The following is a 13,065-nucleotide window of genomic DNA, read 5'->3' as shown; positions in this document are numbered from 1 at the left end:
TATAAAAAGGTATCAAAAATTTTTTAAGTTTGTTGAATTAATGAATATTTTTGAGTGAATATGCCCTGACAGCAATAAATATATTTTAACCTTCAGTAAGGGAGTAACACAGCTATCTAAAAAACCTTTAAGCATGAGAAAAAGTCAACATTCACTGACTCTTATAATGAAATCTTTTCTTTGTTTATCTTTTGGTGGGTTTCAGGCTATGGCCTGGAGGCATTCAGATCCTCCCAGAATGGAGTAAGTTTAAATGTCTGAACAAGAGGCTCTTGGCCTGTTTCCAACTTTGTTAAACAAGACAGATTATATGAGAAAGCCTTCTAATGACTACAAAGTACTATAGAAATGTGAATTATTACTGTTACTACCCAAAGCCAAACAGAAATGCTTTAGAAATTCTCTTGTTAACTCTGTGCTACCTGGTTTCTACCAGAACCACTCTACTGAAATTGCTCTCTCAAAGGTCACCAGTGACCTTCACATCCAATGATCTTTTATCAGGGCCCATACTACTGGACCTTTCCTTAGTCCTGAACACTTTTCATCAATAACTCCTTCTTGGAACTCTCCTCATTATGATTCTATGTCGAAAGGTTTTCCTAATTAGCCTCTGCCCCTTCTCCGGTTCTTTTTTCTTCTCCTGCCCCCAAGTGCTGGTATTCCTTAGAGTTTGGGCTTTTTCTTCCCTCTGTGTGTTTTCTCCCTGGGGATCTCTTTAGTTCTAATAGCTTGAATTATATGCTGCTAACTTTAAAATGGGTATGGCCAGCTCTGAGCCATTGCCATTCCTGTTTTACATTCCATTTGCCTTCACATCATTTCAATTTGATGCTCACTTCACATTCACTAAAAATTCAACAAATGTGAATGAATTTGAAATCTTCCTACCAGTTCTCCTTCTCAGTCTCACCCATTTTCATCAGTGTCATTCTGTCTGCTAGAGTGAAACTCCTGGAGGTCTGGGAGACAGCTCCGACTTTTCCATTTTTCCCCTCACGCTCAGTTTTTCACTAAGAATTGTCATGTCTTCCTTAGACATATCTCATAGTCATTCCTTAATCTCTATTCATATTACAAATATCTTTGTCCTTTGTCACCTTGAACCTACATATCTGTAACATATCTTTCTAACATTCTCTATACCTTGGTTCTTCTTCCTTCATTCCATCTTATATACCCCCGGAAGATAAGGTGCTAAAATGAGAAGTTCAACAGAATCATAGAATGTCAGAGTTGAGAAGAGCCAGATGGGCCAATTGGCCCAACCTGTACGTGACCAAGCATCTTCTTTACAATATTCCCAGTAAGTGGTCATCTAGTCTTCTCTAGAAGACTTTAAATGAGGGAGAATCCACAACCTGCTGGGAAAGCTTATTCCACTTTTGAATAACAATGCCTTTTGGGAAGTTCGTCCTCACATTAAGCCTAAAATCTGCCATGACCACTTCTACCACAGTTTACAATTCTGCCATTTAGAGCAAGCAGAAAAGTCTAGTCCTACTCCCTCAAGCCAGCCTATCACGTGGTTGAAGACAGTTATCGTTTCCACTGATTCTACTGTTCTCCAGGATAAATATCCTCAGATTCTTCAAGTGCTCATCATTTGGCATCATCTCCAGTCCCCTCATAATCTAGGTTGTCTTTCTCTGGTCAATGTCCTTCCTAAAATATGGTACAAAGGAGTGAGCACAAGAGTGTGATACTCACAATGGGGTCTGACCAGGGTGAGTGCAGCAGGACGGCCTATCACCTTCCTTGTCCTGCACATTATGGTTTTCTTACTGCAACCTAAAATTATGTTCACTTTTGGGGCTGCATCATCGATCTCTATTGAGGTTACAATTCACTAATACCCCCATCTCTTTTTCTTTTCTTTTCTTTCTTTCTTTTTTTTGGTGGGGCAATGAGGGTTAAGTGATTTGCCCAGGGTCACACAGCTAGTAAGTGTCAAGTGTATGAGGCCAGAATTGAACTCGAGTCCTTCTGAATCCAGGGCCAGTGCTTTACCTACTGGGCCACCTAGCTGCCCTATCCCCATCTCTTAAGGACTGCTCTCTGGTCACATTTCCCTCATCTTTTGCTTCTCTTTTTTTTTTTTAATTTTTATTTAGGGGCAAGGGAAGAGACGGGGGGGAAGGGAAAGGAAGGGAGGAAAGGGGAAAGGAAGGGAAACCAAGAGAAATCCTTGGACTTCTCTTGGGGAGAAAGGCACAAAGCAGGTGGCTCTGAGGTACCAATCTCCTGCTTCTCTTTTTTGAAACCCAAATATAAGACTTGATAGTACTCTTTTTTAAGTTTGATATTAATAGACTCGACTATGCCAGACCACCCCAAAAATACTGATAGAGGAAACTGGGAGAAAGTAAACAAGGGGAAAAGGCCACAGATTTGGCAGGTTTCTCTGGTGTCTGATTTTTTTCTACCAATGACAGTCGAGTTACAACATTTGGACCATAATACTTTAGTAGCCAAAATAAAAAAATAATGTGTGCATATGTGTATGTAAGTATATATGTATATTAATTAATTAAGCATATACTATGTGCTAGGTACTAGGCAAAGTACTGGAGATACAAAGACAAGGAAGAAATAGTGCCTACCCCTTATAGAGTTTAGAGACTATAGGAGGCTCCCTCTACTGGAAAGGACAGGATAATGCAGATAAGTGAATACAAAATTTAAAAGTAAGTAATTTGTCTGAAGGGGTGGGAAGAGGAGAACTACTAGGAAAATGAGATCAGCCTCTGGTAGGAGATAGTGCTTTAGCTGAAACTTGAAGGGAAACAGTTTCCAAGGGACAAAAGTCAGGAGGGAGCACAATCTAAGATGGTGGGCAGTGCTGGGACTCAGCGGTGGATGATGGAATGTCATGTATGGGGAACATCAAAGAGGCCAGGTTCAATGAAACATACTATGCATGGGGGAGAATAACCATGACCAGCTCAAACTGATCAGCTGGAACCAGGGAATGAAGGACATTACTTGACAGGCAGGTTGTTTTGTAACCTTTTATGGTATTTCATGAAGGGTAACAGTGTGTGTTGCTAAGATGGATGAGGTGGCAGTGTGAAGTGGGGAGCAGAGGAAAACCAGACTACAGCCGGGCAACTTCTCAGGAGACAATTCCGTAGTTCAGGTTTAAGGTCTAAGGTGATCAAGACTAAGATGGAAGTGGAAGTGGAAATGATGAGGTGGGCATGAACCACATTATGAAGAACGACTCTCCATCTCTTCACGCATCACTAAATGTGGAGGCAGGTATAAGGGAGATGTCAAGGGTGACAACAGAAACAGGAGGTTGAGGGAGGTAATTAGGAGGGAGGGGGAAGGAGGGAGAGCAGTGCTAGAAGAAAACCACAGAGCCGCCCCAGGAGGTACAGTGGTTTCTGGGGCAAGCCCTAGAGGTTGTAGGAGTCCAGGTTTTCATACTGATCTTTTACAAGGGATCCCCTTATGTTCAAGAACTCAAATCTCATAATACAAACACACTACTGAGAGATACCTTTTAACAATATACTTTTTTTTTTTAAGTGAGGCAATTGGGGTTAAGTGACTTGCCCAGGGTCACACAGCTAGTAAGTGTTAAGTGTCTGAGGCTGGATTTGAACTCAGGTACTCCTGACTCCAGGGCCGGTGCTCTATCCACTGCGCCATCTAGCTGCCCCAACAATATACTTTTAACCTTATTCAACATTTATGATGTTCTTTTCACTTTGAAAACACCTTCATCCATGCTTCAGACACCTATTAGAAGGAAGGAAGCCTTTCAAATGCAGAAGCAATACCACAAATGGATAGACATACAACCATTGACTAAAGGGCTGATCCTATTGGCTTACTCTTGTCCCTCAGTCCTGGAATCATACAGGAAGACACACACACATACATGCATACACACATACATGCCTATACACGCATGCATACATACATACACACACTACATCCACAAGGGAGGTGGGACGGGGCACTTCCTTTATAATTTCTGAAGGGGAAAGGAGACATTTTAGTTCTGAAACAGCACACTGCACTGTAAGCAGAGCACTGGAAACTTGCCTGCTGTTTCTTCAGTCCCCTCAGATTCTTCAGCTCTGTCTCGAGTTCCTCGATTTCCTTCTGTTGGCTGAGAAAGGAGGCGTGCTGCTCTGATAACTCCAGCCTAAGGGAATCTAGGGACAAGAAGACAAGCAGGAAATGAGACCTGCACCGAGGATGGGGGCAGGCCCTAAGGAAAAGGCCGGTGCACACAGCAGAGGCTTGGGTTTTATCCCCTGGTACTCCTCCACAGGATTCAGAAATGCTCTTTTTCAGGCCTGAGTTCTACCCCCCTCCCCCAGCCTCTCAAAGGTCTGAATAGAAATGATTAGTTAACTCTACCAGGGTCTAAATCTGCCAGCCCCTAAGTTAAGCTCTCCCTATGGACCCCCTCACAGATGAAAAAAAAAAAAGGGAAGCACTACTTTTGATTATGAGTGAGACACAAAAGGATAAGCTTTCTCATTTTTACTTCATTTTTAAGCAGCTAACAGAGAACATGACAAGATCTCTTTCACACAAATATAAAAAGTTTGGATCGGACCAGAAAGACCACGGTCAGGGTGTTAACTAAATGGGAATGCGATGAGGAAAGATGCTACAAAATGAATTCGATAAAACACCATTTATCTTTACCCCAGGATTTATAACCTAGATTTCATCCTTGTTTCCCAGCACTAGGGTCGTGATAGGAATTTCTCTCTCTCTCTCTCATTCATTTATACATACACACAACACACACATGTATACATATATACACACAGACATGTATGATGTGTGTATGTGTGTGTATGAGGAGAAAGTACCAAGAGATAATAGAAGACAAAGGCTGACATTTGCATGGCTGCATCAGGACTAATTGAGACAAATGGATTCACAATTTAAATGCTTGATTAGATTCATTTGTTGAGCTTCCTGGGTGGTATGTGTGTATGTGCACACACACACACATAAATGTACACATAATGCACACATTTAATTCTATAGCATATATGTGTGTGCCCATATATACATGTGTGTGCGTGCATGCGTGCATACACATACAACTCCATTTTTTTACTTCTGCTAGGAGGCAGCCAATGAGGACATCCAATCCAACAATCGTCTATGAAGTGCTTATGGGCAAAGTGTCAGAGTAGACACTGGGGATACTGGAGATAAAATGAAGAACAATTCCTACCCTCGGGGGGCTTACTTCCAAAATCTCAGATTGGGATGGAAATAAGCACCATATCCACTACTTTTTCTACATCTTTTCTCCTCTCACCACCACCTTAACCCAATGCCTGGCCTGAGGACCACAGAGAACTGAATTACACAAACAAGCACTGTTTATGAAAACCTGGAGTGGCCAGACAGAGCTTATTCAGTTTATCTCCATCCCACCCCCTTGGTTTCTTGGCCTAAGTATGGGAAGTCTTGCATAAATAAAGCCAGGCTAGTGGGCATGGCTGGTTTATTGTATACCTAGCAAGAGGGCCTGCTGTTTCTGTATCCTCTCACGCTCCCCTTGAAGGTCTTTGCTTGCCTTTTCTTCCAAGGCCTGGAGTTCCAGTTGGTGAGACTGATGCTGAATCTGGAAGGTGTGACTGTATTCCTTCTTTAGGCGTTCCTCCACCTCCTGCAGGCAAAGCAAAACAAGAGAGGGACTCCTGACTAAGGAAAAATGTTGGCAACAGCCCAGGAAGGCAAAAGGGTTGGGTTCTGTTTTGTTTCTAGGTGAGACACATTAGCAGCTGCTTTAACTCCTGGCTAGGCAATTTCCTCTAACATGATATTTAAAGAATTGTGCATCCATTTGTCTCAATTAGTCCCAATGCAGCCATGCAGCTGTTGGCCTTTGGCTTCTATTATCTCTTGGTACTTTTCCCTCTGGATCTCATTCATTCTCCTTCCAGTCACTAAGGAGAGCAGAGAAAAACCCACCATTTGTCAAAATCAGAGAAATCTTCCTTTTGATTTCTCCAGTTAGAAACATTTCATCCCCACTTCATCTGAACGCACAGACAAGTGGTCAAGAACATGGCCTTTCACAGATTTCAGAAAAACCTGGAAAGACTTAAGTGGACTGATGCTGAGTGAAGTGAGCAGAACCAGGAGAACATTGTACACAGTAACAGCAACATTGTGCAATGATCAACCATGATAGACTTAGTTCCTCTCAGCAATACAATGATCCAATTCCAAAGCACTCACGATGCAAAGTGCTCTTCACATCCAAAAAAAGAACTGTGGAATCTGAATACAGATTGAACCACAGTGTATCTACTTTTTTTTTTCTTTTTTGAGGTTTTTCCCTTTTGTTCTGATTCTTCTTTCACAACATGATTATTGCATAAATATGTTTAATGTGATTGCACATATATAACCTCTATCAGATTGCATTCTGTCTTGGGGAGGGGGGGAGGGAGAAAAATTTGGAACTAAAAATCTTATAAAAACAAATGTTGAAAACTATCTTTACATGTAACTGGAAAAAATAAAATACTATTAAGATTGGGGAAAAAAAGAACATGGCCTTTCAGAGTGATCCCTGGTCCTCCCCACCCAGAGATGGGGCTATTGATGGCTTGTCAGAAGGTGTGTGCCTGAAATGCATGGTTCTGCTTTGGGCAGTACCCTTTGACTTCCCATTCTGGGCTCTTTCCACTATACCACACTGCCCCTCCTCCTCCTCTGCTAACCCAAACTACTCAGAGGCTCATGATGCTTAAACAGAGAGGGGTGCAGTGACAACCCTGACCCTTCCCCCCTACCTTTGTCCCTCATACCACAAGCAGCACTGGTCCCAGGTGACCTCTAACTTCTAAAGTTAAATAGGCTCATCCAGTACCTAGAGAAGATAAACCTAATACAAGAAAGAGGGATGTGATGCAGGAGGGGACACAAACTTAAGGAAACTGATTGACCCCAAGCTATGGGGCAAGCTGTGAATATAGATAGATTTTTTCAAATTAAGTCATCAGATGTCAGAACCACGCCTGGCAGGAAACTTAAAGGTACTCCCTGTAACCTCAGAGGTTAACGTAAAGGAGGGGAACCCCAATGACACCTCTGGGTGCTCTGGCCCAAGAGTAATACCCCTGGGCTAAAAGGCTCATGAATCTGACCTAGGACCTGTCCTTGTGTTCCCACTGCCATGGAAACCTTACCTTTAGTTCTTGGTTCTTGGCATCTTCCATGATCTTCAGGGCTTCTTGATGGGAGGCCTCCAGCTGTGCCTTAACAGTCTGGCTCTGTTTGATATGATCTTGAAGTTCCCGAAAAAGCTTCTCCCGTTCCTTGTCAGACAACTGCTTCAGCTCCTGCAGGTCCTCTCTGTAGTTATGGGCAGACTGCTCCAGAGCCAGCTTCATCTGGGAAATCTTCAAATAACATGATTGTTCACTCAGCACCCAGAGCTCGTAGCAGCAGTGGTTGGGTTGGTTTTTGGTTTTTTGTGTTTTTTTCAATGATGGTGAGGTGTTTTGTTTTTTTTCCTTTTCTTTGCTTGTTTTTTCTTTTCCCTAACAAAAGCTCCCTCTGGGGTTACGCTTCACTGGGAACCCTCTGTCTGGGAAAGTGCTATCATATCAAACTCTAAGGGAGAGTCGAGAGAGCAAAAATAGCAAACTTGAGAATGGATGGGCTAGTTCTCCAGTCCCAGGAGGGCTTTCATACACTGGGTAAAGTGGGCCACATGCAGTGAGTGAATGTCTTCAGGAAGGCAGAGGGCTATTTTGTTAAGTATGGTTAAGAAAATCCAACTTTAATGATTAAATTACTAATTAAATATTATTAATGAGAATATTAAAGGTGAGGCAGGAGTGTAAGTAGGCTGATGCTAGATAAAGGGAGTGTGGTAAGAAGAGATCTGATGTGAGAGGCAGCTTGACACTATATATGGAACACTTGGAGTTCAGAAGTCATAAGTTCAAATTCTGCCTCAGATACTTACTAGATGTGTGACTGTGGGCAAGTCACTTAACCTTACTCAGTGTTCTCATCCTTAAATTGAGGAAAAACATAGCTTCTGTCTTGCAGGTTTGTTGTAAGGATCAAATGAGATACTTATGTAAAGCATGTTGCAAAACTTAAAGCACAGGGGCAGCTAGGTGGCACAGTGGATAAAGCACTAGCCCTGGATTCAGAAGGACCTGAGTTCAAATCAGGCCTCAGACACTTGACACTTACTAGCCGTGTAACCCTGGGCAAGTCACTTAACCCTCATTGCCCCACAAAAAAACAAACAAAAAAACTTAAAGCAGTATTGTGCTTTATTTATTTCTTTAGCATATATGTTAGCTATTATTATCTCCGGTGATGCAACAGCCCCAGGCCTTCCCAAGGTACCACCCTCAAGTAGGGAGGGCCCCCTTCATGGAAGCTCCAGAGAAAGAAGGCCTGGGTTTGGGAAGTAAAGGAGGAGAGTCACACATATCATCATAGATTTAGAGTTGAAAGGGACTTCAAAGGCCATCAAGTTCAATTCTCTCATTTTACAGATGAGGAAACTGAGGCACATAGAGTTTAAAAGACTTGCTTAGGAATAGGCTTTTAACCTAGATCTTTTGAACTCCAAATTCCTGGAGTACAGGGAAGGACTGTAAGTGCTCCCTAACTCTATCCACTATTGCATGCTGCCTCTACAAGGAGAAGATAGAGGGAAAACAAGAAGGGGTCAACCTAGGGTAAAAAAGACCCAAAGCACTCCCCCACCCCTGCCCCCACAGCACATGTGAGCAATGAAGAGCTTCATTTGTACCCAAGGTGTGGAGACATAACCTAAAGGCGACTGAATGAAATATGGCCCCAGGAAATCCGTGGCAATGGCCCCATTCTACCTGTGCTTGCAAACTGGCTCTCTGCTTCAGCCAATCTTCTGGTAAAGTCTGGGTTTGGGATGCCTCCTCTTTTAGGAGGGGAGGCTGTTTGTTATCTTTCCATCTGCAGAGTCTTTCCAACCTTTAGAGACAGGGATCAAACTGTGTATCAGCATAGAACTTCAGAATGCAACACAACGGACTGATGAAGTTTCTTACACGGGCTACACACTTCAGTAGGTACTAGACATACAGAGACAGGAATAAAACAGTCCCTGCCGTCGCGGAGGGCTGGGAGTCGAGCAGGACAACAAGATAATATAACTAGTATTTATGTAATGCTTTAAGTTTTGCAAAGCACTTTACATAAATTAGTTCACTTGGTCCTGACAACAACCCTATGAGAGGAATACTACTATCCTCATTTTATGGGTAAGGAAACTGAGGCACAGAGAGGTTAGGTGACATTCCTAGGGTCACACAGCTAGGAAGTATCTGAAAGGGTTTGAGCTCAGGACCTCCAGACTCCAAGTTCTGCATTCTAGCCACTATGCCACCTAGATAAGTAAATATAAACCATTACATCTATCTATATCTATATCTATATCTATATATGTATATAAAATATACACAAACATATATACATAGAGAGAGTATATATAGTATATACTATAGTAAATAGTGTGTAGTATATTATTTAATAATATAGTATATACTATAGTAAATAGTGTGTAGTATATTATTTAATAATATAGTATATACTATAGTAAATAGTATGTAGTATATTATTTAATAATATACTATGTAAATAGCATATATATGGCAGCTAAGTGGCACAATGTTGGGCCTGGAGTCAGGAGGACCTGAGTTCAAATCTAGCCTCAGACACTTGACACTAGCTGTGTGACCCTGGGCAAGTCACTGAACCCTGTTTGCCTGTTTTCTCATCTGTAAAACGAGCTGAAGAAGGAAGTGGCAAACCACTAAACTCACTCCTCCTCCCAACTCCCATATTTCTGTCAAAAGCTCCATCATTTTTCCAGGTTCAAAACTTCAGGCATGCTTGCCTCTTTCCTCTCACTTAGTCACTCATGCATATCCAATCAGTGACCACGTTTTATGGATTCCGCCTTCTCAGCATCTCTAGAATCTAACCCTTGCTCTCGATTCAAACCACAGTACACTGCACATAGTAAGAGCTCTATAAATGCCAGGTGCTATTATTATTTTTGTTGTTAAGCTATCTGTGACCATGCTGTAGAATGCACATTCTTTGAGGGTGGAGGCTCTTTCATCTTGGTATCTGTGCTCCCAGGGCTTAGCGCCGGGCTTGACACAGAACAGGGGCTAAATAACTACCTGCTGATGAACTGAGTTGTTTTACCCAACCTGAAGGCAGTTCCTGTCTATGGGGCTTCACACGATGATCCCTGACCAGGACTCTGGCTTCTGTTGTTCTTTATTCTACAACCAGCTGCCATGGTCTCCATATTCTTCTTAAAAGAGCTAATCATTTGGTGTGGCAGAAAGAGCCCCAGGTTTACAGGCAGGGCATATGGGTTCAAATGCTATTTACCTGTATTTAACTTTGAACTAGTCAGTTAATGTCTTTGGACCAAAGTTTCATTAATTATAAAGTGAGGGAACTAGACTAGGCAAGCTCTAAGGTTCCCTCAAAGTCTAAATCCTAAGATCTGTGTATAGCAGGGAAAAGGAGGAAGGGAAAGGGGAGCTTTCTCTTTTTTTTGCGGGGCAATGGGGTTAAGTGACTTGCTCAGGGTCACACAGCTAGTAAGTGTCAAGTGTCTGAGGCCAGATTTGAACTCAGGTCCTCCTGACTCCAGGGCCGGTGCTCTATCCACTGTGCCACCTAGCTGCCCCAAGGGAGCTTTTTCTTTACTGGAGAAATGAAAAATTGCACTGATGGCAGGGAAAGAGCAGGCACTTGATATGAAAGCTCTTGCTCTCAGGAACCTTCATCTTGACACCCAGTCAGACCACTGTCATATCATTCCACATGTTTCACACTTCACCATTTAAACAGGAAGAGTTTGAAAGACAAGGGGCCTCAAAGACACATCTTTGTCCTTCTCAGCTCCTCAAACAGGTCTTGGTACAGAGGAAGCTCTCGGTGGGATGACAATCTAGTGTGGTGATGGGGAAAAAACACATGGGACTTGAGCTGGAAAAGCCAGATTCTCATTCTGGATCTAGCATGAATGTATTGTGTATCCTTAGAGAAGCCACTTCTTCTTTTTGACCCATAAGCTCTCTGAGCCTCAATTTCCCCATCTGTAGGCAGAGAACAGTACTAGTTGTGCTGTCTGCTTTACAGGATTATTTTTTTGAGGAAAACACTATAAGCTATAAAGTATCAAATAAATATGAGGAATCATTAAAATTACTCCACTCTAGGCCTCAGACACTTGACACTTACTAGCTGTGTGGCTGTGTGACCCTGGGCAAGTCACTTAACCCCAAGTGCCTCACAAAAAAAAAATTACTCCACTCTAAACCCACCCCTTCTCCAAACTTTCCTAAGGCAGAGAACTATTCTCTTCCATCGATGAATTCTCATTTACTCAGTCTGCTATAGTGTAAAGAATACTTGGGTCAAGTCCCTACCTCTGTCACTTATTAATGAGGTGATCATAGACAACATATTCAACCTTTGGGAATCTTAATTTCCTCATCTGGAAAATCATAGTGAGAGCCAAAGGAAACAAAGTAGGAAAGCACTTTATAGCAGAGGCAATCTTACCATCAGTCACAAGAAATAAGCCTCGTTTACCTTTCTTCCTCTTCGTTGTTGGTTCCTATTTCTATAGCTAATTGTTCCTGGCATTTTCTTCCTTCTGGTGGTGTCTTAGAAAGTTCATTCTGTTTGAAGCATTGTTCCTAAAACAACAAAGAGAGAAAAGGGGGAAGGAAGAAAAATGGAGGAAGGAGGAGGAGGGGGGAGAGAGAGAGAGAGAGAGAGAGAGAGAGAGTTACTTTTTTCTTCTCCAACTTTTCTCTTTTGTTCCTCCTCTACGGAGCCAGAAAGGATGAGAGACCCAGACAGGGAAAGACCCATAGAATCTGCACTCTATGGACCAGGGCACAGAGACCATTAGAGGAGGGGTAGAAAGGCAATATAGTGTGATAGTGAGAGTGCTGAATTTGGAGGTGGAGGAGCTAGATTCAGGTCCCAGTTCTATCCCTTCCTCCTTATGGGATGTTGAACAAATCCCAAGTTCTCTAGGATTCATTTTCCTCATCTGTCCAACACAGGGCTTGGACTAGATGATTTCTTTCTTTTCTTTTTTCTTTTCTTTTTTTTTTTTTTGTGGGGCAATGAGGGTTAAGTGACTTGCCCAGGGTCACACAGCTAGTAAGTGTCAAGTGTCTGAGGTTGGATTTGAACTCAGGTCCTCCTGAATCCAGGACCGGTGCTTTATCCACTTCACCACCTAGCCCCCTGGACTAGATGACTTCTAAGGCAGCTTTTGGCTCTAAATTGATGATCTCATGAACTCACCAGCCTACACACAATTGGCTGGTAGGTCAAGAGTTCCTAAAGTGCTAGAGCCCTGTTATGTTTTTGTCTGATCCTAAGGTCACCCGCTGACCTGCCCTCCCAATCCATAGCCCCACTTAGTCACTCTATCAGCATTATCAGAAAAACCCAAAGGGGAACACACCATTTTGGTCTTTACCTAACTAGGCTTAACATCCAAGATGGTAATAAAGTCATTGTCATCTGACATTGACCCCCAAAGTCCTCTGCCCACAAGATGGTGGCGGTCCACGTGCATTTGCTTTAATTGGATTTGTGAAAAGTCCACAACCCCCCAGGACTCCTTTACACTGTAGAGCTGCTCCTTTTAGTTCAGGGACTCACTGCTGACACTGAGAGAAGGGGACTCCTCTGACCACTGCCAATGTCCCTTTTGCCCAAACAAGGTGAAAATCCTTAAGACGGACGGCTCTAACCTCCCTCCTAACCTCCAGACTCACAGCTGCCATTTGGACATCTAAAACTCTATGTCTCTTAGACACTTTAAACTCAATATGTCTAAAATTTATCTTTCCCCCCAAATCCTCCCACATTCCAGACTTCCCTATTACTATCCAGAGTACCAGCATCCTCCCAGTCACCCATGGGCAGCCTAGGTGTCATCCTCAATGGCTGCCTCTGTAACCCCTTGTTATTTCACCAGAGGTAGTTGGTGGCGTATACTAATAA

At 42.7% G+C, this 13,065-nt stretch overlaps 1 protein-coding gene across 2 annotated transcripts in view; it reads right to left on the bottom strand.

The window, feature by feature from the left end:
* Nucleotides 1-13,065, bottom strand: part of FAM184B (family with sequence similarity 184 member B) — a 119,444-nt gene that overhangs the window by 15,575 nt on the left and 90,804 nt on the right. For both annotated transcript variants that reach the window (XM_043972015.1, XM_043972016.1), the window contains exons 7-11: nucleotides 11,629-11,735; nucleotides 8,859-8,979; nucleotides 7,188-7,400; nucleotides 5,503-5,656; nucleotides 4,057-4,169 (exon numbers count right to left, since the gene is read on the bottom strand). In XM_043972015.1, coding sequence (XP_043827950.1) covers nucleotides 4,057-4,169; nucleotides 5,503-5,656; nucleotides 7,188-7,400; nucleotides 8,859-8,979; nucleotides 11,629-11,735 — 708 coding nt within the window. The remainder of the gene's footprint in view (nucleotides 1-4,056; nucleotides 4,170-5,502; nucleotides 5,657-7,187; nucleotides 7,401-8,858; nucleotides 8,980-11,628; nucleotides 11,736-13,065) is intronic.

Source organism: Dromiciops gliroides, chromosome 6 (assembly GCF_019393635.1).
Source record: "Dromiciops gliroides isolate mDroGli1 chromosome 6, mDroGli1.pri, whole genome shotgun sequence".
Classification (NCBI taxonomy): Eukaryota; Metazoa; Chordata; class Mammalia; order Microbiotheria; family Microbiotheriidae; genus Dromiciops; species Dromiciops gliroides.
This window is presented reverse-complemented; position numbering and strand designations above follow the sequence as displayed.